Consider the following 21,712-nt stretch of genomic DNA (forward strand, 5'->3'; position numbering starts at 1 on the left):
AAAGTTTATTTGATATCGTAAATATTGAAAACAGATTTTAGCCACTTTCTTGAGCTTTTAAAAAAAGCCCCACTTGTGACAAGTGGTGCCACTAGTGGTGAATTTTCGAAGCTCCCTTCGGAGTCTGTTACACAGGATAATGGTAAAGGTGTTTTAAAGTAAAAAAATGAGGGAGGGTTTTATAAATTTAATTTCGAACACATTGTAAACGACAATGATTTATCATTTATTGCAATACCCAATGAAGAAAAGTAGACTACAGTTTTTTTAGCCAGGCGTTCTGTTCAGAAATCTCGAGATCCAATTCCACTGCAGCCGATCAAAAAAAAAGATCACGTGTCAACAGTATATAAAACAATTGATTACGTTAGAGCGAGGTCGCATAATATAAAACAATGACCCTTGATTAAGTATTACAATACGTCATTTAAGTTACGCTAACAAAAATATAACTCTTATTACCAGTGAGAATAATCGTTCATCCGTATAAGTAAAATATTTTCGCAGTCACTTAATCGCCTACGGATATATATATTTATATATATCTTAAACATTTACGTTGTCGTATACATATATATATGTAGAGTGCCTGCGAGTAACTTTATCGGTTCAGCAACAAATAACACTTTTAATACTTGAGTAAAGATTATTATCATTCTTTTAGTATTGGACTGCACAGTGTAAAATCTAAGGTACATTCTATTACATGATTCCTGCTAAAACTTCTTGCTTAATAAATGTTGCTCTAACATCTCACAAGGAACCAATAAAGTTGCCACTTGTTAAACTCTCCATACATATATGTACACACAGTTTATATACATACATATATATACATGTACACGGTCAAATTCTGATAGACGCATACGTATATATTAATATGCCAACACGGCATATTTCAGTGTCTGTATATAGAGCTACGTTCATGCCACTTTACAACAATACAAACAGTCAATAGTTCAATAATTATCAATTAATCTGTTTCATGTACCACATCACAGCAAAGACAGCGCGGATAAATAATATACATGAAATTCTTTTTTTTACGCATAGACTAGATCAATGGCAGATCTTAGATTGGCTACAATATCTTTGAAACAGTCAAGGAACAATGATGGCACAATAATGAGTTAATCGATTATTAATCTAATTCCATCTGGATACCGAACCACGCAGAAAAAAGGAAAGTAAAAGTTGTCCGTCGCTGGAGATGATCCCGTGGATCGTCGCTGATCTACATTTCTTTTTAGACATCGTTGCTTAAAGTAGTTGAAAAATTCCATCCTCTATTGCTCTTGAGTAACTATCGTCGTATTTAGTAACAGTAATAAGCGACGCGATAATTCGAATGATGACAGATTACAAAAATTATACATATTCTTCCCGATCAATCAACAAAGGCAGACGATAATTAATCATCTAACCACAAGTGTTAAGCGTACAATTCTTAAGAGAACGTATCAGTAACTATTGTGAACGCCTTTCGCCAAACTGTCATCGCCGGCTTATCATCATCTGGACAACATGACTGTCGACGAAGCGCGCAGCTAACTACTAAATTATACTCTATCATTACTCATAAACATCGTAGCTACTTATTATGTACACTTTCTGGTATTTACATTGCCAGCTCGCCAGCAACATGGAACTATGCGGTAAGAGGGAAGCGTTTTTGTACCAACGTTTTCGGGAATTGCCCATGGGCCTGCTCAATAAACAACATATAAAATGGTGTTACACTTTTACAATGTTCTCCCCCCCCCCCCTCATTTTCTCCTCCTCTGTTCACTTTAGAAATCGATATGAAGAGATACATTGAAAATATGATATAGCACCAGTGGTAGGATTCAAAACATCTGGGAACCGTTCCACACTTTAACGGTCCCTTTTAGGGAGAAAACAGTAGATACACAGTCGAATTAACAACGCTGAATGTAAATTATAATAAAAATGGTTCTCAAAAAATTAAAGTTTAACCCTTCGTCGATAATGCTCACCTTGTGGTGACCTACTTCGTTGGAGGAGCAGTGAACAATGTTTCAATTAGCGTTTCAGTGGATCTAGGCATCATCGACTACAATGTTTCTAAAAATGTCCGTCTTCTGAGGATTAGAAACCAGCTGAATCCCATCACTGCATAGCACCGAAGGAACTTGGCCGCGACAGTATGAGTCGCTATAGTTCCTGGTAATAGAGTACTAATAAAGCTTACTGGCTAATTTAACGCTAACAATGTAACGATGAATGTCAGTTTCCCCTTGACGAAGGGATTTCAGGTAACAATTTCAACGAATCTTTATATTCCTTATAAACTACCAACGGAGGAGAAGTTATACTACGGTAAAAGATGATTGTACATACATACATCATTTTGTTCGTTAGACTGAGACAATGGTACTCTTCTACAAACCGTGCCTCGCCTCTAAGGAATCGTGCCCCCTATTTTATTCGTCATTCACAGTAGGAACTAGTCACATTCACTCGTTGCACCGTATTATCAAAAAATTTTGATCATGTTCGATCACGGTTTGCAAAAGACGCTGTTGCCGAAACAATATTTTTCATACAGTTTCGTACAAGGTCTCTAAGAAACAAAAAACCCCGATCGTTGATTGAAGAACGAATTGCAACGTATGAAGTTTCAGTTTTATTGTAACAAAGGGCACCGTGTGATCGTCTTTACGCGGGGGCGGAGGTCCTCGTACGTTCGAGCCGTTGTTACCAGACTGCGGATCTTCGTGCAAACATCCATTGTTATGTTTAAATTCTTTATATTGAACTAATTAAAATGAAGCATGACTTCAAAATTACACAATGAAAAATTATTCAAAAACAGATTAAGTTTCTTTTAGACATAACAAAAGCATTTAAAACCCCATTAACAGGTTCTCGGTAAATATAGAGTGTTAATGTAGGCGTCGTTTAGTATTTCTTAAATTTGCGTACACAGTAGGCGTACAAAGATCCGCAGTTTAGCTGTTACTATCGAAGAGATTATACTGCCCAGACATTTGTGGCGCGCCTCGACTTCTGGAAGCCTCGAATCTGATCATTTACAACGACCCTGGATTACAATTTACAGGTATAGATAGTGGATATAAAAGTGGAGTAACAAAGTTAGATCTTCTTTAAATTGTTGAGCATGTGTCGATTGAAATGTACGAGGACTTCTTATTCGATCCGACCGATTCCGTATTAGGGAAAATCCTCGCGATACTTAAACATCATTCACCGCCGGGATTCGAAGAACGACCGGCAGCGAGCGAATCGTCAGAGTTTCTCCGGTGCCGTGGATCTGATGGCTGGCGCGGTTTGAGGTGAGATTGAAGGACCGACACTCGTTGATCGTTCCAATGGCAACGTCATGTTGCCCGGGATCGGCTGGGATATCGCACGTTTGGACAGTCTGAAAGATCTAACATTCATGTATATTAATAACCACGCAATCCATAATTCTCCTAAGCAAAATATTTTCAACAACTGAGAGTGTTAATGTATAAACTTATTACACTGATCAGAATAATTAGGGTGATCCTAGAACCAATAACCATTAGACTAGTCCTAATTATTCTGAGCATCATACCCTACACATTGACTGACTGCTATTTAAATTCATCGGTTTCAGTCAAAATTTTTCTAATTAACACAGTGAATGTGTTGAGTATTTTCTAATGTTAAAAAGACATGAAAATTTTTAAAGAATTTGCCAAACAGGGTAAGCATCAAGAGAGTCAGTATTCTATCAGCCGCAAGGATTCATGAATCATGCCTGAAGAATCAAATCGTTATTTAGTTTCGGGATATTGAAGCAGACATTGAAATTCTCGAGGTCGAATAATATGTCCGTTTGAACGTGAATAGAAATAGATCTCTCTACTATCTAAGTCTAGATCTAATTTGTGAGATAGGCGAACGTTCCAGTAACCTCTTGAACGTTATCAAACTTGTAGCAGAAATTGTGAGAAGTATGCTGCATCTATCAACAAGAGACAGTTGTAGATCACCGGTAGTGGAAGTAGATGAGGACATGGATTAGCAGCGTAGTAGAACTAGCAGTGTTTTTGGATTTTCATACTGAAAGCGTGACATAAACATCTCCGTAAGTAAAAAGCACTGGTGAATGATCAGATGGCGGTGAAGACGAATGGCTGTCCTGTAAAGACAGTAGTGTAGAGTGGATCAGTTAGTCGTTGTATAAATGAAGAGACAGAGGGACGTCTACATTCCCCATTGTGAGAGAGAACTTTGAGATCATAATTAATATTATTAATGCTATATCCTGCAAAATATATCTCTTACAATGGAAGTTGCTTCAGTCTAAAGTCTGGAACAATACATCATGAGACAAAAGAAGATAGTACAGTTTGATCTGAACAAAGCTGGTTGACTCTGAGAATATAGAAGTGGTTTTAATTGCTGCAGAATCTGCATATCTGCTCCTGCGAGAGTCAATAGCTAGAATAGATGTTGAAAGACTCGTAAATGGACTATAGAAGCTTAATCCCTGATAGATCATAGAAATCTTTCGTTCTAAAATTCCATTACACTTTTAGTAAATTAAACGTCTACAGTCCTGTACACCGTTAGGTTCGTGGGTAGTGTCAATTGAAATGGCATTCGCGTGTAAAGAAGTGCATCGTGTCATAACTTTGATCGCATGATAGACGTGCTGTTAATCTTTCGTACAAGCAGATGTCTTCGTCTGATCTACCACCAAATCAAAGATAGAAATTAACCCTCAAACAGAGTTCCATAAAAAAAGAACAAAGAGAAACTACTTTGCCGGTGGTGGATCTAGAGCTGAATATGCTTTATTCCGCAACACGCACGCACATTCACCTAATAGACTTCAAGCGGTAAAGTGCTAGTTTACCTTGGTCGCTATAGTGAGATCAGACTGTTTCACGGAGTAACGAAAAATCTGTTTTAAGTTTCTCTACATCTAGACACTCATACGTTGATTTAACCGCAAATTCTGGACATATGCACGGCTGACAGATAAAACATTAAGTTTGAGCGTAGAACGGCGGTGGATCTCGCCGCGTGACTCGACTCATCTTCACAACAGGTACCTGGAATGAAGAGACTAATAAGCTTCAAACATTGTTCGACTGAAGAATGCGGAGAAACGTATGGAGATAGAAATAGAAATAGAGAGAGAGAGAGAGAGAGAGAGAGAACAGTTCTGAAAGACCAGAAAAACATAAGAAGTTATTTCTATCTGTGAGAACCCAGCGTCACTCTAACACAACAAGCAAACGAAGAAACAGGAAATGACGATGATGCGAACATGAACGGTACTCTATATAGATCATACATAAGCTAGGTGAAACTACAAAAGACTCGTTTCAATTTGAAATTAGATGCAGTCGCGAAATCAACTGCTACATTGTTAGACTTTATGTACAAGTGATACCTATGCATTCAAGCATACAATATAGACCAGAGGCTTAGTTATCGTTCAACGTACTTTTCATACAATATAAAGTCACGCTTTCTGCATTATTTATAAACTAAAGATAATAAATTAATTGTGAAATAAACGATTCTACGGTAAAATGACAGGGGAATCGTTCATTTGCCGGTCTATATCGTTTGCAAAGGCTTTTATAGACTGTACCATGCGACTACTTAGATTATTTGTGATTTATGTACCTTGTTCTCGTAGTTAACGATTGTTTTTACAAATCTCTCGACTATATTGGTTTAGTTAACATTGATTCGGGCGCGAGCATGACGAACGGACTGTCGTCGTCACCTCTGAAACAACTACTTTTTTGCTTGAAACGTTGTCATACATCGACGTCACAATACACAGTTTATAAAAATACAGCATTATCTATGTACAGATAACAGAGAGCTTTTGATTAATCTCCGAAATGCCTTACGCCCACTCCAGCACATCTTCTCCGTCTAGGAGACAACATTTATTACGACACATCCGCCGTTCTGCAGCGATCGAAACGTCGGAACGTCGGGGTTTAGCAAGGATCGAATGAATTATTACCTTAAAAATGTCCACATCACCACAACATATAATCTAATCGGACAATTTCCACACCGAGCGTATACCAGAGAATAGATTGCTTACTTTCTCCGCCGTAGCGAAGCATTTTGTCCGGGTAAACCGAACTGACCCCTTGGAATCACCATGCGAGCGTTACCCTGGGCTGGCCTCGAGCCTCCATGAGCCTGTAACATTGTCAAATGAGCAGCATAGCCTTCCTGGAGGATCGTCGCCAACAGGTGGTGTCTCTTGGGCACTTTGCCAATGATGAATATTTGATTCGGTTTTAGATTGATCGCTGTGTATACGCTAATGTCTTTGCTACTGCCGTATGCGTGATGAATTATTACACCGTGTTCCTAAAAAGAAGCATGTTATCATTACATGGTCCTATTAGTTCTAGTAATGATGTCGTATTTCTTGGTAATGTGTTACCTGGACTAATCTGTTTAAGTACGCAGCTTTGTGACCTAGTGGATCTGTCGACAGACCATCTGCGAAGGATACAAGACCGTGTGGGAAATTGTGTTGAGATAACCAGGAAACGACCTTCTGTTGTTGCATGTCGGGTCTCGCGGTAATATAAATTATTAAATAACCCAATTCTTGCCAATGCCTACATTAAACAAATATCAGTGTGCTATGATCGTGAAAAAAGTTACAATTTATTCATACGAACACAAATATAATACCTGACGACATCAACAGCCCCTGCTCTTACTTTTGGATCCTTCCCGCTAACAGACATACTCGCAGTGAATGAACCATCTATGCTAAACACCACACACTCTGTTTTCGGTGGAATCACAGCCATGAAAAAGTCTACCGAAGTATGATCACCTCTGAAAGACACAATTGGTTTGTATCATCCAGTATATCTTCTTGACACATGTTGATTTAATGTATTACCTGACAATCATTTTAATAGGATATAGTCCATAGCCCAATGCTTTGTCATTCGGTATCCTATAGGTTATTCTACCATTTTTATCAGTCACTTCTGTAGATAAGTACGTCCATTCTCCTGCAGGAGCATCTTTCATGATGTGGATGTCCACATTTTCACCTACAAGAATTTATTATAGCGAAGAACCTTTGAAGTACACAGCTTATATGATAAAAGTATTCAACATACCAGTTAATGAGATAACGTCTATAGGACTATACATAAATCTGGCAACCAACACTTGCGGTGCTCCTTCTCTAACAATTACATCATTCGCCCTATGATTGGCAGCAACATTCTAGTTTAATAAAAGATAAGATAAGTGTAAGATAAGTTACAATTGAACATTGTAAGCGTTAAAATGAAGGTACCTTCAACTTAACGGAGGTACGTTTCTTGTTCCATTTTTCTCTAGGTTGACCTGGACGGAAGGAAGATAATTCTTTCTCTTCGTTAGAGAGTATAGGCAAATCGAATCTGCCTAATTGTCGTAGAATAAACGCTATTACATCGTATGATTCCCAGTAGCTGGCATGAAAAAGATGTGGCAAAGCGTTCGTAGGAAAATTTGCCAAACCTTCTGGACAGTAAAGTGCGTAATCCAGTCTTTTCGCGCCCCACCATTTTTGCGTTACTGTAACAAATTTCCAACCATAAAAATAAAATAATCACGTCTGAATCACCGACAAAAAAAATTGATATTTTTACATACGATTGGTAACTACTTGTATATTTTCTACCATACCGGACATCGTACTGTGAATCGATATATCAGAGAGCCTTCTTATATGAGCCACAGGCATGTCCGTGAATAATTGTGCATTTGATTGAATCGTCTCCACTAAAAGTAACACGATGTAAAATATCTATCTTCCCCTCTTATGCAGCATAGGAAATACAATTGTGTGTGTGGAAAATACATACATAAATGATAAGGCTGACCATTCCCAAGTGGATACTTTTGGTACCGAGCCACGTTAACCGGTGGAAGCAGAGAAAACCTCGCAGAGATTAGCGGCTCTAATCTAGCAGCTACAGGATCAGTAGGATGGAATAAGTTGTACAGTTGATTCACCGATGGTCTCTTTATGTTACTATTCTTATCACCCCCCGCAGAAATTTTTCTATACGCCAGAACTAATGCGAGTGGACTGCCAAACATGAAAAATTCGGCTACGTCGAAATCCAGTTTAGAATGTTGGAGATCACTAAGCAGAAGAAATATTTAGTTATTATTCGAGAACCTAATACATCCGGAAATCGGTTCTCACTTTATACTAGAAGATTTTCTTCTGGGAGAAGGCGCTGTCAAGTGTCTCCCATCGTCATTGTTCTCAACTTGACTATCCAAAATATTGTTCTCACTATTATGTCTAGAGTGTGTTGATCTACACAAAGCGTCGTAAGTTAAGATTGCTCCTACTGAGTCCCCTATAAAGGAAATTTGTCCTGTAAAGCCACGACCCTCCTCGCTTCTTATAAATTCATTATACACTTGATTGGCTCCAGCTATCACTCGCGAAACAGCGTCCTGATATTCAGGTGTTGAACTAGCAAGCAGCGGAATCGCTCCAATTGGGATGGTATCGTTGGTAACTGGAGGTGCATCCACGGATGAAGGAGATATATCAAAGCTATATGGACTCAAACTGAAATTAAATACATAGTGTGAATGCTAAGTTCTTAATAGAAGAACAAGTAACAGATAAAGAATCAGATTTTACCTCGATAAAATACCGAGACCTTCTGTGCAGATCGGAGGGCAGGGAACAAACCTAATAGCGACGTGACCAACCATGCTAGGATAGTGTTGCCTCATGACTGATTCGAAGGCCCCTTTGAATGTTGTTATATCCGACTTTTTCGCAGTTAAGTCTACATTGGCATCTGGAATATTTGCACACGTGTATTGTATTTATTAAAATATCGATCAACTGAGACACATATTTCGCATCAATTACCCAATACGCTCCCAGCGTGCATTACTATAAGGAGCACAGTGGTTTTGCATGGTTGATGGGTCGGGGAATGTTGCGGCGAAGCTGGATAGGAGACGTCGATGCTAGTCGATGACGAGATTTGCAACCTTTTACTGCTGTGTTCACTAGCCATTCGTTGGAGGTAAGTCGTTGAGAATATCGTGTCATCTGTGAGTAAAGATTTAAGTGTCATATGTTTGAAAAAAGAATTTTCGTAACGTGATGATCACAATCTACCTTCTTTGTCTGCGGTAGTAGTCGAGGCAAACGTATTGTCCTCCTCTTCTGCTAGAAGATCCAAAGAACTCCATTTAGCTAATGAAGAGTTATCGCCAAAGTCCTCTGTGCAACCAAAAATTTTAACATTGCTTATGCATTGTGCCTTTTTAAACATTTGTGACACGCGTTAAGAACGGAAAAAGAACAATACGACTCAAGGTCTCCGCTCACTGAGATCAGAACAGGCGGTCACAAGAAGCAGAAAACAGAAACGTAGTATCAGTTGTAGTTGTTAGATACAGAAATGGTATATAGAAAGAGATCCACTATTCTTGCGATCTACAGAGTCATGCTGATTTCATGCTGTCAGAAATCGTTGTTAGAACTTCCATGCGTAGAGCTCTACTTCCATATCTTGCTATAATAGAACTGAGATTAGACTTTCATTATTGTAATAGAATAAAACTACAAATTCACAGTCTGATATAATAAATTTTGTCTAAGTAATATATTTGCTTCTTCTAAAAAGGCATAAATGCAATTGTACAATGTCTGTAACTCATACACAGAATACTAACACTAGTGTTAGTGTTGATCTTTTTGATCCTTGAAGTGTATCATCCAACAGACACTTCAAAGCGTCTGTAGTTCTAAGATTTATCTACATGTCCTACCTGAACGAATAATAGGTATAATGAACCCAGCTGCAGTGTGGAGTGCAATTTGAAAAACAGAGAGGGTACACATAAAACGAATAGAAAATGTGGAAAGATACCAGCTCATGCTGTATTTTCTACTGGCAATTGCGAATTTCTGAAGGACTTTTTGTATTTGCTTTTCCAGTTTGTATGTCTTTTAATAGACAAAAACATCACGTCCAAGAAATTCGCTGAGCACCGGCTTCAAAGTTGAGTATCGCCAGCCAAAGTGTTAATATTATATGCAAATATCATAAATTAAACTTTTCGAAAGTATTAGAATCATGCTTTATAAAAATAATGGGCATTTTACCTAAACAATCGAAGAACTCTTCTTCGCTACCAGACTCTGATTCTCTGACAATACTCTCCATCCGCCAATTCGCAATCTGCATATCAAAACTTTTATTTGATGAAGGCGAATGAATCGCCGCTTTATTCTTCTTCCATGCTTTCTTGGAATCCGGCTTATCCTCAGCAGGAGCGCTTCTAGAACAGAACCGACTATGGTAAATATCATGACGGCATCAAATAGAAAGACATCCATCAAAGTAAAAAGATTTCTGATTTTACTTCGAGGTTTACCTAAGTTCAGGTACTTCGGTTGGGGAGTCTTCGGGGCTAACTTCACCCTCGGAGCTGCCGGCTGTGTTTGTCATTTGTATGTCAGAAGCTTTCCGGACACTCGGTGGACTCTGAAGGTCTTCATTTTTCTCTATGCTACCAAGAGTAGCTGCCAAGGTTGCTGCAACATCCGAGTCTTGAGGACTCGCGTTAGAAGTAGCATTCTCCTGATTCTCGTCCATGGACTCTTCACCACCCTCCGCAGCACCCATTCTTTTCTGCAACGCCAGCTGAGTTTGTCTCTCGATTTCCCGAATATCCTCCATAGTCAAACCGTGCCACTCGTCTTGCCATGCCCATGCTTGCCTGTGCGCTTCCACCATAGTTTTTCGGAGAGCTAAAAATATTCATCACTCATTACATATGTTGCACAATAAAACGATCTATATCGATATCGATGGTACTGACCTATATCCTGTATAAACTTTTCCAATTTCGTTTGCACACCCCAATAACGAAATTCTACACGACAAAGCTTGTAGGCGCACATTAAAGACTTTCCGGACGGCGTTGGCTGTTGCTTTCCCTAAATTAGAGTTCGAATGTTTTAGTATCGCTCACACCACGAGTGAATCACAATTGACAATTTAATATCACTTCAACAAATACGATATCTGCTGAAGATAGTCTTATCTAGTGATGCAAAACGGTGAACTGATTTTAATGCGATAACACAAATTAATCTATATACCTTCACATCTGCCCAGTAATCTTCCACCCATGATTCCGTTAGCGGTCCCCTGCCGGTTTTCTGAGATACATACAACTTTGGATCTTCTTCTTTCACGTAGTTCACAGCATACTGATCCTTCACGATGTCGATTACATCTATAATTAATTACATGAACGATATAATTTATGCAATTTAGTATGTAATTATATAAAGCTCCCAGTCACAAGGTATAAGTATCTACCAACGATTCTGTTCCTCATGTCACTGCCACTGAGCTTGAACACATTATCCTGATAACCGTTATCAGGGAAATAGTACGTTTCTATCTCGATGGAGAATTTCTCAACGAATGGACAGGTGTAACGGGTCTTCGTGTACGGATAGGCATTCCAAGCTTCTTCTTTCACAATCAGCGCCGATCTGGGCAACAGACTCTTCAACCATTCTGGAAGATGGCTACCCACGTGGAAGATCTTGTACGTGTACTGGCCATTCCCACCCGGACCATTGCTGTACGGCTCGTTCACTATGATCTCTACACCGCTGCCAGCTCCATGACTCTCGTCCCGTGATTTTTTCTATAAGAAATAACTTGTTTCATGATATGTGCATTAAATTAAATACGTTATTGAAATGGTTGTTACGCGGTATGTTTCTGGATATTACCGCTATCATGTACAGCTGAGCGATACGGTATTCCTCCACGGTGAGAGGCATAGGTATCCGGTACTCCTTTATCAACATCTTGCGGTCGTTATTTATCCTCTGATCGACCTGAGGGGAAGCTCTTGTCGTTCCAAGATCTCCGCTTCCGCTTCAGCGTGCAACCTCATGGTACCATAAGCGTAGCCCTGGAAATAAATAAAAAAACAGCCTGAGAGTACAACTAAAATACTGTGATCCAAACATATGATAAGCAATTGATGATCCCCCGCTCAGTCACTGTCACCATGATTAACGGCAGATCCCAAGGAAGAGAATGTTTTTTTATCCGTGGATAAATCGAATCGGCAAAAAATTGCGCAGGTAATCGCGTGCATTACGATCAACCAGGCATCCCTTGCATGTTTTTCTCAGTCTATAATTGAAGCACATCAAATGCTGAATCGCTGTGTTTGTACAGCACGGCTCCACGCAAATCCCCGCTCGGGGTCGACCGCGGAGCGGTTCAGTGAACATTGATAATGATGTTCTGATCGATTTTGGTAACGCGATTAACATTTAACAAATTACAAGACCGTAGCTTCCTCATTAATTGTCTGTTCATGAGTAATAAATACCACGTTCGTTGTCTGTAATAATGGAATCCATAGATTTATTTGCTCCATTTATACATTTAATTTGTTTATGTAATTTAATTGTAGATTACATCGTTGAGTAAACGATATGAATTTATTTATTAAAAAGTGTGTGTAAATGGCAGACAACGAATGACGTAGTTAATTACGTGACTGAAGTAATTGCTTTAATTGTATAAGTTAAAAATTGCATGAACTTGAAAATGTAATTAATTGTAAGACCGTAAGGTATCTTGAACAGGGGTCGCGATTTAATTTGAAATTAAAATAACGCGTGACGTAAATCGATTCAGGGTTTGATTTTCGACGAATTTATAAGCGACTTGCAAGACCCGAATATTAAATGCCTCCAGCCTCGCGCGATCAAATTACAGGTTCCTCGAGGCACGGACAAGCAATAAACAAATTATTGCGTAAGCCACTTGCATTATACGAACCTGTGCTCTATTGGTTTATTGCAATTACCAACCAGTCATTGAAAATTGAAACGACCACTCCGTCGAGAACAATATACTGCGGACCGTGCAACGGCTAATTTATTCAAGAGACGAGAACCAGAATTTACAATTTGAAATGGGACCACCTTAACCTATATATTTGTCGTCGAAAACGAGACATTACGATAGTCAATTTGTATTTATATCTGTGGAATCCCATTAGTGCTTTTATTCACGTTTAATGTCCACCCGTGTTGCGACACATTCGAGGACCATTGGAATCTCGTTTGAAAATAGTATGACTCCTGCGGTTCGGCATAACGGTCAATCCAGGCATTCTTATTGGACCTCGATCTCTCAGATCGAGCCAATCGTTCCTGGTGTAGGCTCAGCTGACAAATTTTTCCTTGCGGTTCGACACACGGCGGACGGGTCTTCTACGGCCGAGGTTAATCGGACAAGACGGAGAGAGAAAACTTATTCGACAGCGCATCGACGTACTTACAGGTAAAGGGTTTCGTTAACCTTGGGGCGTCACGAAAATGGGACAGTGTGAACCGGACATCAGCTCTATCCTTTTCTCGCTAGTACACTGTACTTTTCGCGCCACACCTTACAGGTGAACCGCGGGAAGCCGGGATGGTACCTAGGTCACACTAGATGCACCCATACACTTCAAGGATACCCGGCGACCGATAACGCCGACAAAGACGTTTATCTATGATGACAGTTAATTTTACATGGAAATTTTTCGGTATAATGTCACTGCCTTGACGAAGAAAGGGACACGAATCTTTTGCTCGCACTTCGCACTGTCTCACGTCGTCCGAGCGCCGAGGTGAAGTGACAGCTCGAGAGGCATGGCAAACAGGTCACCCGAATGACACCTGCTCTCGCGACAGGTAACGAGATTTTTTTGGACGATTAAATGGGAAGAGAGGGAGATAATGATAGTGTAGATGTTTTAAGAGCGATTTTAATGTAGAAAGAGGTATATTGAATTGGCCAGGGCAGGCACAACAAGAAAACCGTACGATGTTACGTGAGCAACGCGCGGCCACTGACTGACGGGCTGGAGGTCGCTCCGATTGGCGGGCCCGTTAGCACGCGCGACTTCTCGAACCCGGGAAATCGAGCTGGACCAATCGGAGCGCCCCCTGCTGCCCCCCCGCGACCAGGTCGTTCTAAGTCAGGGCTGTAACGTCAGGGCGCGCGCCCTCTCCGGCGCACGTTCAGGTAAATATTCAATTAATACCGTAGAATTACGAGTTGGACTCGTGTAGGAGATTGTAGGTAAAAATAAATTACACTAAATTAAATTATTTTCGTTCTACTAGGTATCATTGTAACTGTAAGAAAAGAGTAATGTTAGAAGGAACCAGTTAACTTCCAACGGTTGCTGATATTGTTCTCCAATAAAAAGGCATAAAAGTTATATTGGAACAGTGTAAGTAAATTGTAATTTTTTTCTCTACGATACGAATGAACTTAGAAATAAAATTTTAATGAAAAATATAAATATACACTGATGATTATAACAGCCGTCCGCCCCATTTGCATATTACAAACCTGAAGCGTTCGAAGTAGGGTGGACAGATATTATGCCAGTGTATATCAGGTCCCGTCGTTTAGGAGCTAAACCATGTCAATATAAAAATTCTGGAATGAAGCGCGATAAATGAAATCTGTTCAGTCTACATTCTTCTAAGCTTACCTAGAGGCTTGAGTACGAAATAAAACGTTATAACATTCAGTATTAATAGAAAAATAAGACGTTTCTTCTTGAACTGTCTCTTTCGCTGCGCGAGTGAATCTCGCCCGGATATATTACGGGTATCATTGTCAGAGAATTTCAAGGAAGACGCTGGAAGGCGTCGTCAAGAGAATTTCAAGTAATTTTACGAGCTTCTTAATTACAGGCGATTAGCAATGCAAATCGTCGAAGCCGTCACTGGACGGACGGTCGCCCGTTAGCCGCTTCCCCCGCCTCCCTGCCCTATTGATCGAAACCCCCGAACAAGCAAGAAGACGCGAGACCAGATGCGCCACAACACCAAAGAGAGATTCGGCGAGAGTACAGCTTGCTCTCCGCGGCGTAGGTTCTCTACACACCTCATGTTGGACAACGGAAAAGCATGCGACGGTATACCCCCATAGTGGCACGCGGCATTAGGAGGGAACGTTGCGACCCGCCCCCTGCGACCTGCAACCGTTTGCTCATCGGAAGATATACTGCAGTATCCCACTGAATAGTTTAATATTTAGCTGTCGCTAGTCCTGAATCATATGTCCCATACAATAGTAAAAGAAACATCAACTTTCTAAATGTAATAAGTATGGCAACATGTAACTATAAGACTAAGTAATAGGGCTAAGTGGACCCTGAGCTTTCTAAGTGGCAATATTCTTCTGTGAGGAATTTGGCACTTGATATTTGAAAGTACAAGTACTGTATTCATTTGGTCCATTTAGCAAATGTATGTGCTACACTTGACCTATATTTTGTACTGTCAAAGATCCCTTAAAAGCACACGACATTATCTGGACCATAATGCTCTATTATTATTCAGTACTTTATTCATTATTCGTTGCACTAATGGTGAGAGGGTCAAAATGTTCACTGCTCACCAGCTAATGGCTTACAATTTCTTAATGAACGTCCAATAGCAATTTAATTTGTATGTCAATAAGTTACCTGGAGAATTGTAATCTAGGAACTGATACTTAGCAAAGCAATTGTTGTTCTTATAATGGATTAATTTAATACTTTATAATAGTTACTGTGCACCAAGGAACTGTGTTTAATCAACTAGCGACACCTAAAAATCATTTTTCTAACAAAAGTTAAGGTGGGGGGTAACTTTTTTATTGACCGACCTTCGTATTTCCGATTCTAAAGAATATTGTCGTGCAGGAACCAAGAGGACACGGATTTTCGGAGTGAAAGGAAGCATTGTTGCTTGAAGGATTGTCGGTAGGGTCTTGAGTGACCCAGCACTCTCCGGCGTCGAGGATCAAGCAGGAAAGCCGCACTCCATTCACCGCCGAAGTGGACGAGCAAGACGAAGCTTGTTTATTCTCGCTCGACACCGCTTTCAAACGCCCTTTCCGAGTATCATCTTTTTATAGAGGAGAGAAAGAAGCCTGGTAAGGGCCGAGGGAGGATTGCCGGTAGCCGGTGACAAGTAAAAATAGCGCTCGTGGGCCTCGTTTGAAATTCTTCAGTTCTAATGCATGCACAGCTTGAGATTAGAAATTGCCGGTCTCATTAATAGATAATTGGCTGTTATTTGCATTATTGCTGTTGTCAGAATTATTTAAACGATGTGACGCGCCCTACTTGTGATTCCATGAAATTCATTGAAACTAGAACAGGTAGTAAACTGCTAAAACAGAGTTCAAATGTTACAATAGAGCTTCAGTCCAATCATAAGGAAATGTATTACTTTTGCGTCTAAAAATAGCATTTCGTTTTTAAAAAAACAATGCATTTTTGCAGATGGTTTTATATGTTATTTTTAAATATGAAAGGTCAGTTCTGAAAGGTATTTGATAAGTCACTGCGATGTTAAACCTGTAATTTTATTACCTCGAACAATATTACAGCATAAATGAAATCACACGTTTGTCTTGCAGATAAATATCGCTGTACAAATAGTATGCAAAGCACGTCTGTATACCGGTCGTAGGAAAAATTGAAGGCCTTCTTCATTCAAACGAGAAGAAGGAAAAAAGTAACACAGTTATGGTACAGAGTGCAATGTTTAATTTGATGGGACCAGAATAATGAAACCAGCGGTATCAGGCGTCGATGTGGCAAGGTGAAATGCATTCGGGTAAATTGAACATGTAGAATGTGCGAGGTTGCGTTGAAATTTGTATTGAGGTAACCTGGTCTGTAGAGGTGCGCGTATGCGTTGCTGATGAAGAAAACTGACCTTTGACATTAGCGAAGAGCAACCTGCTGGATAGAGTTCTCTCGCTCTCGCTCGCTCTCTCTCTCCCTCTCTTTCTGAATATTCCCCAGCGGTTGGATCCACATTGTTACGTACAGGGACGGCGAAATTCGGCCGATTTACTGGCGGCGAGGGAAAAGAATAAAATTCTCCTATCAAAAGGACAGAGATCGCAGAAGGTTAGCAACGCCGTTCTCTGTGATTTGGCACAAAAGCGGCGACGGGGGTCGCTCGATGGATGGTAAATACCGTTCTCTCTTTTGTGTGCCGGGGCGCGATACAAGGGACATTTTTATGAATAGACAAGCGCGGTTTGATTCTCACAAAAGACTCGAACGCGGCACCAACTAAATATTGGTCCTGAGTGAAAAGCCTCGGGATCGTTTCAATGATCTCGCTCTTTCGGGTCACCACGAAATAAAAGTTGTCCTTGCAGACTTAGGAGGACTGATCCATACAGAGATTTTTTGTAATTTTCTCCTCGTTGAAAATTAATAAATTACCAGCCAATAAAGTAACACGATTGCAAGAGACTGGCTTAACTTAGCAATTTGAAGTTCTGCATGTATATTTATACATGTTTGATGCAACAGAGTTACATATTTCTAAACGACGGTCTATTGAAAATTGTAAAAGTTATTAACAAAAAGAAATTGAAGCCTGTTCTTGTTCAGAAGTCCAACACGGAAATGTTGTCCAAAGAAACTGTTGGAATATTTATTTTCTTTCCTCTTAAATTAATCTTGTACATAATTGAGTAAAGAACGTCAACTGGAAATATAAATTACCAACATGGAGGGTACGCAAGGTCAACAATCCATTCAGAGATTTCGATTCCGGTATCAAGGCGTGCCCATGGTCCGCGATCTTATTGGTCGGGGCGGAATCATTGAATTAACTCCGACCGCTAATTAAGCGGTACACCGTTATGGAATCGCGATGGCCGGCGGTTTTCGTGGCTGATTCCGCGGTTAAGAGAGGATCGGGCCCTTTGTGAGTAGCTAGCTCAGTGTTGCTCCGCTTCGTCACAGCAGACACAAACGTCGTCGTGACGTCAAACCACATTAGAAGTTATGCACATGACGCAAAAGAAAGATTTCTCTTGGAGATGGGAAGAGGAAAAAGAGAGAGATAGAGAGAGAGAGAGACTCGTCCAACGTTGACCTTCCAGCGTCGAGGATCCGACTATTAAACCCACGGAAAAGGAACTTGGCATCACGATTGCCCGCCGCGAGACACAACCATCTGCAACTATTCTTGAGACGTCGTTAAAAAGAACAAGTGGCGTTGAAGACTTAACGAGCTTGCTGTGATATTACACCTTACAACTGATCTAGAGTACCAATGAAGATTTTTAATATTTTACAGTATTTATCAGATTTTAATATATAATATATTTGGGACCTTTAGATCATAATTTACATATTTTTATGCATATCCATACTTTAACGTAAACTAACCAATTTGTACAGATGGTGTATGAGAATTTTTCTCTTGCGTGGAAAGCTTATTTAAGTATTTTTACATAACATATTAAGACATTTTACGCCACGACGTTTTTCTTGAAAATTACACAAATTGAGACTTCTCGGAGACTCAACTCAATAATCCTGAAGAAATCAACAACACGTGTTTGAAGAATTTTTAATAAACCATCCAATAACGACAGCAATCTCATTCGTGATTCACTAGATCTTCAGTAACAGAATTTCATCGCTTCCTCTTGGATTATTTAAAAAAACAATGAAAGTAATCTGCGCGTATAACTTATTGGTTTTCCGAGGGCAAATACCGGCAGAAAATAGAATCGCGTGGCATGTCGGATCCCACGAAAAGTTAAACAGACGAGCCGAGAGTTTATAATACCGGTTCGGTTTACATTTCGCTAGTAACTGAATTTAGAACGACGCCGCCGACGTCTTTTTCTCCGACGCATTAATCGTTACATTCGCCGGTCTTCGAATCATATGTGTCCGGTGCCTCATACCCGTGCGGAGATATCGGATTTTTTGCGGGGTTGTGGAATAAGGAGTGCTTGCCGTCGCCCCATGGGAAAGGCTATCGAAAGTGAATATTTATAAATTACTCGTAAAGAACAACGGTGTGATCGATCCGGAGAAAAATATGTAATATCGTCGGAACGAGAACGAGACCGTCGCTGGCGAGAGAAAACGAGCTCGAGGAAACGGAGAGTCGATAAGGAAATACGGAATTCTTGCGGCGGCGATGAGCGAGTCCGTAAGACTTCGTTAATCGATCGCAGCAACGTGCAAATGGATTAACATCGCGTGGACAGCTCCATCACCCCGAAGAATCGGTAAAGCTCGTGCTTTTAGTTGGAAATAATAGGAAACTATCCTCTGTATCTTTCTGAAACTGGAGCATGGTTTCCAGAAATTCAGAATTACTGTGGAGATGATAAATGATACGAAACTTTTGCTTCGTGTTTCGAAACAGTGAACATTGTGTCTACAGAGAACCGTTGTTAGACTGCGGATACAAAATAGAAGTTGACTGAACTTTATGCAGAACTTATTCTGAACTTTACTTGAACGATTTCAGCAGAAAAGTTCATGCATGGATTCTATTTCTTACAAAAGTTCCAGAATCTGTAGGAATGAAATCGTTCAGTGAAATGTCTATTCGACGATTCTCGTAATTCTGGTGTTAATTACTCTCCGTGTCCCCCCATAAAATTAGCGTTAATTTTGACAGGATGATTTTCCGAGACTATTGTTTCAGCGTGGACGTTCGACAGCCTTGAAGGATAAGGCGTAGCAATGAAATTGACAAAAATGGCACACCTTACGCATTTTCCTCAAATACGGGTACTCAACGAACTCCTCCCTTGGCTGGCAACGCTTGTGCTTCAGACTTGTAAAATAGACGAGACTGTAGATGAACACTGCCGGAATCCCGACGAAAAGCGACAGATACCGCCAGAGCTTTTGCTGCGACGTGTCTATGCTCGCAGGAAAACCACGTACCGTTATTGTTAGACGCACGAGGACTGAGGTGTACCCATCTCGCGATCGTTCTATAGCCGATTCTTCTGCAGACTTTTATCTGTACGCTATCTCCATGCATCACTTTATGAATGTTATTCAACGCTTTCGTAAAAGTGCAGTCAAGGGAAAAAAAGTGCCCCCCGGGGAGGGCAGCGTAACAGTCGAATTATCGATTATCGGGAGCATCGGTGATAACGCGTGACGCATTTTATCTATCTGACCCACAAAATTTCCCGAGAAACGCTGATAGCATGAAGGCGAGATATAAGAAAGTAATACTGTCGAGCCATAAATAATTTTTCAACTAGATTTTCTCGTTCCACTAATTTGCGTTTTAAATACGTAAAATTCAGAAATCTCAGTTTCAGTAATATCAATTTCATTCATCGTTAGACCCGTTACCGTTATCTAATTACTCGAGAACGATAAATCGGCACGGAGATAAAAGCGTTACTAGCAGTTCTCAACAATAGAAACTATTTGCGACTCGTTTAGTAGATTAATAGGAATGTGTGAGAATATGTAGATAGGGCAAAAGCATCAATCACCTAGAAATTAAAGTAATGGATAATAATTTCGACAGATTAATAGAAAAGGAGTATTCAGTTCAAATTGAGAACTCAAGTTAAAAATGCGATCCATATTTACCTATGGGAGGGCAATAATCCCAGATATTCGCAGAGCAATACTTCTTCATACACTCAGTTTTCATTGCAGCCGCGCCACATGGAACCGAAATCTGGTCCGTGCAAGGAATTGGAATAGGGTCCGGGCAAGGACTTGAAACAGGATCCGGAACAGGCTCCATACAAGGACCTGTGATCTTCGGTGTGCCGGACAGAGCAAGACTCGTGGGAGGACACTTCGGGCATTGATCTTCAGGATTGAACTCTTTCACCGGTTCCGGGCAGTCCGACTTGGATCGTTTCTTTTTGCAAGAGCCGTCCTCGGAGGAGAAACCACGAACGTCTCTGTATCGAGATTTCCCATCTCCTATCTTTCCCGCGCGACCAATCCTACAGGAATAAGATAACTTCCTCGCGAATGGAGCGGGGCATCGAGTTGAAGGACGAATCGTCTTGGAGAGGATCCAAGTATCGCGATTTGTCGCCCAAGTGAATTCAAAGGGAGCCGCCGAGCTCCTGCTGAGTGGAATTGCCCTTCTTCCGGACCGCGTTTCAAGGCGACGTTCGTGACCCTCGGTGTAAACATTGTTTGACGATAGCGTGCTCGATACATTCTTGTCTGGAAAGGACTTTGGAGTCACGTGGACGCGCCTGACTGTGAGCCAGTGGGATTATCAAGCTCAGTACGTAGATACAGATGAAGCAAAAGCAATCGAAACCCATAGTTGTGGAATTTTATGTCGGTCGCGGGTGGCTTTGACGAAAATGGATGAGCTTACCGACCTTGGAAAATTGAATTGTTTTATTTCAAGAAACGATAAAACAATCTGCTATTTTTATAAACTAATGAGCTTGATACGTAAGCTGCAGATCTTTATGCAAATTGCAAAACTTTTCTTCATCCAATAAAATGTTGCTGGTAGTAAAAATAAATATATCGAGCGCATGCGTCACTCCATATTTTCGAAATTTGTATAAGCATATGCATACATATCTGCAGGCTATCGATAAATTTCTCAATCCTATCCATTAGGAGATTGCGGAATCTCCCGTACCTTTAATTGTCTTCGACATTCTCCTCCATGATCCGTAGCTCGAGATACCATTAGTCACACGAATTATTTCATTTTTTCGCGATTGATATACTTGGTTAATTAAAATAATCGTTTTGTTCAATGGAGAAACTGGATGTAGGATCTTCGATTCTCTAAAAAGAATCGACAACATTGTGCAACATAGTT

At 40.3% G+C, this 21,712-nt stretch overlaps 1 protein-coding gene and 1 long non-coding RNA gene across 6 annotated transcripts in view; one reads left to right on the forward strand and one right to left on the reverse strand.

Annotated features, from left to right (window-relative positions):
- Window positions 1–202: 202 nt before the first annotated feature.
- Window positions 203–21,712, reverse strand: part of Rdgb (retinal degeneration B) — a 28,107-nt gene continuing 6,597 nt past the window's right edge. Inside the window, exons 2-20 of one of the 4 annotated variants that reach the window (XM_078189536.1) lie at window positions 11,813–11,997; window positions 11,388–11,724; window positions 11,165–11,301; window positions 10,882–10,999; window positions 10,435–10,810; window positions 10,163–10,335; window positions 9,170–9,274; window positions 8,915–9,100; window positions 8,678–8,840; window positions 8,225–8,602; window positions 7,878–8,161; window positions 7,666–7,794; window positions 7,325–7,587; window positions 7,143–7,251; window positions 6,917–7,073; window positions 6,700–6,849; window positions 6,443–6,623; window positions 6,092–6,366; window positions 203–3,415 (exon numbers count right to left, since the gene is read on the reverse strand). In XM_078189536.1, the coding sequence (XP_078045662.1) occupies window positions 3,271–3,415; window positions 6,092–6,366; window positions 6,443–6,623; window positions 6,700–6,849; window positions 6,917–7,073; window positions 7,143–7,251; window positions 7,325–7,587; window positions 7,666–7,794; window positions 7,878–8,161; window positions 8,225–8,602; window positions 8,678–8,840; window positions 8,915–9,100; window positions 9,170–9,274; window positions 10,163–10,335; window positions 10,435–10,810; window positions 10,882–10,999; window positions 11,165–11,301; window positions 11,388–11,724; window positions 11,813–11,890 (3,744 nt within the window). In that variant the 5' untranslated portion in view covers window positions 11,891–11,997 and the 3' untranslated portion in view covers window positions 203–3,270. Of the gene's footprint in view, window positions 3,416–6,091; window positions 6,367–6,442; window positions 6,624–6,699; window positions 6,850–6,916; window positions 7,074–7,142; window positions 7,252–7,324; window positions 7,588–7,665; window positions 7,795–7,877; window positions 8,162–8,224; window positions 8,603–8,677; window positions 8,841–8,914; window positions 9,101–9,169; window positions 9,275–10,162; window positions 10,339–10,434; window positions 10,811–10,881; window positions 11,000–11,164; window positions 11,302–11,387; window positions 11,725–11,812; window positions 11,998–21,712 lie in introns of all 4 variants that reach the window. The other 3 variants (XM_078189540.1, XM_078189537.1, XM_078189535.1) reach the window with 3 other exon arrangements.
- LOC144474575 (uncharacterized) lies at window positions 13,402–18,141 on the forward strand. 2 transcript variants are annotated; one of them, XR_013494756.1, is made up of 5 exons: window positions 13,402–13,783; window positions 13,867–14,117; window positions 14,219–14,328; window positions 14,801–16,028; window positions 16,518–18,141. It is a non-coding gene; the product is annotated as an uncharacterized LOC144474575 (long non-coding RNA). The 2 variants fall into 2 exon arrangements; XR_013494757.1 differs by having other exon boundaries at window positions 13,891–14,117.

This window comes from Augochlora pura, chromosome 8 (assembly GCF_028453695.1).
Source record: "Augochlora pura isolate Apur16 chromosome 8, APUR_v2.2.1, whole genome shotgun sequence".
In the NCBI taxonomy this organism is placed as follows: domain Eukaryota; kingdom Metazoa; phylum Arthropoda; class Insecta; order Hymenoptera; family Halictidae; genus Augochlora; species Augochlora pura.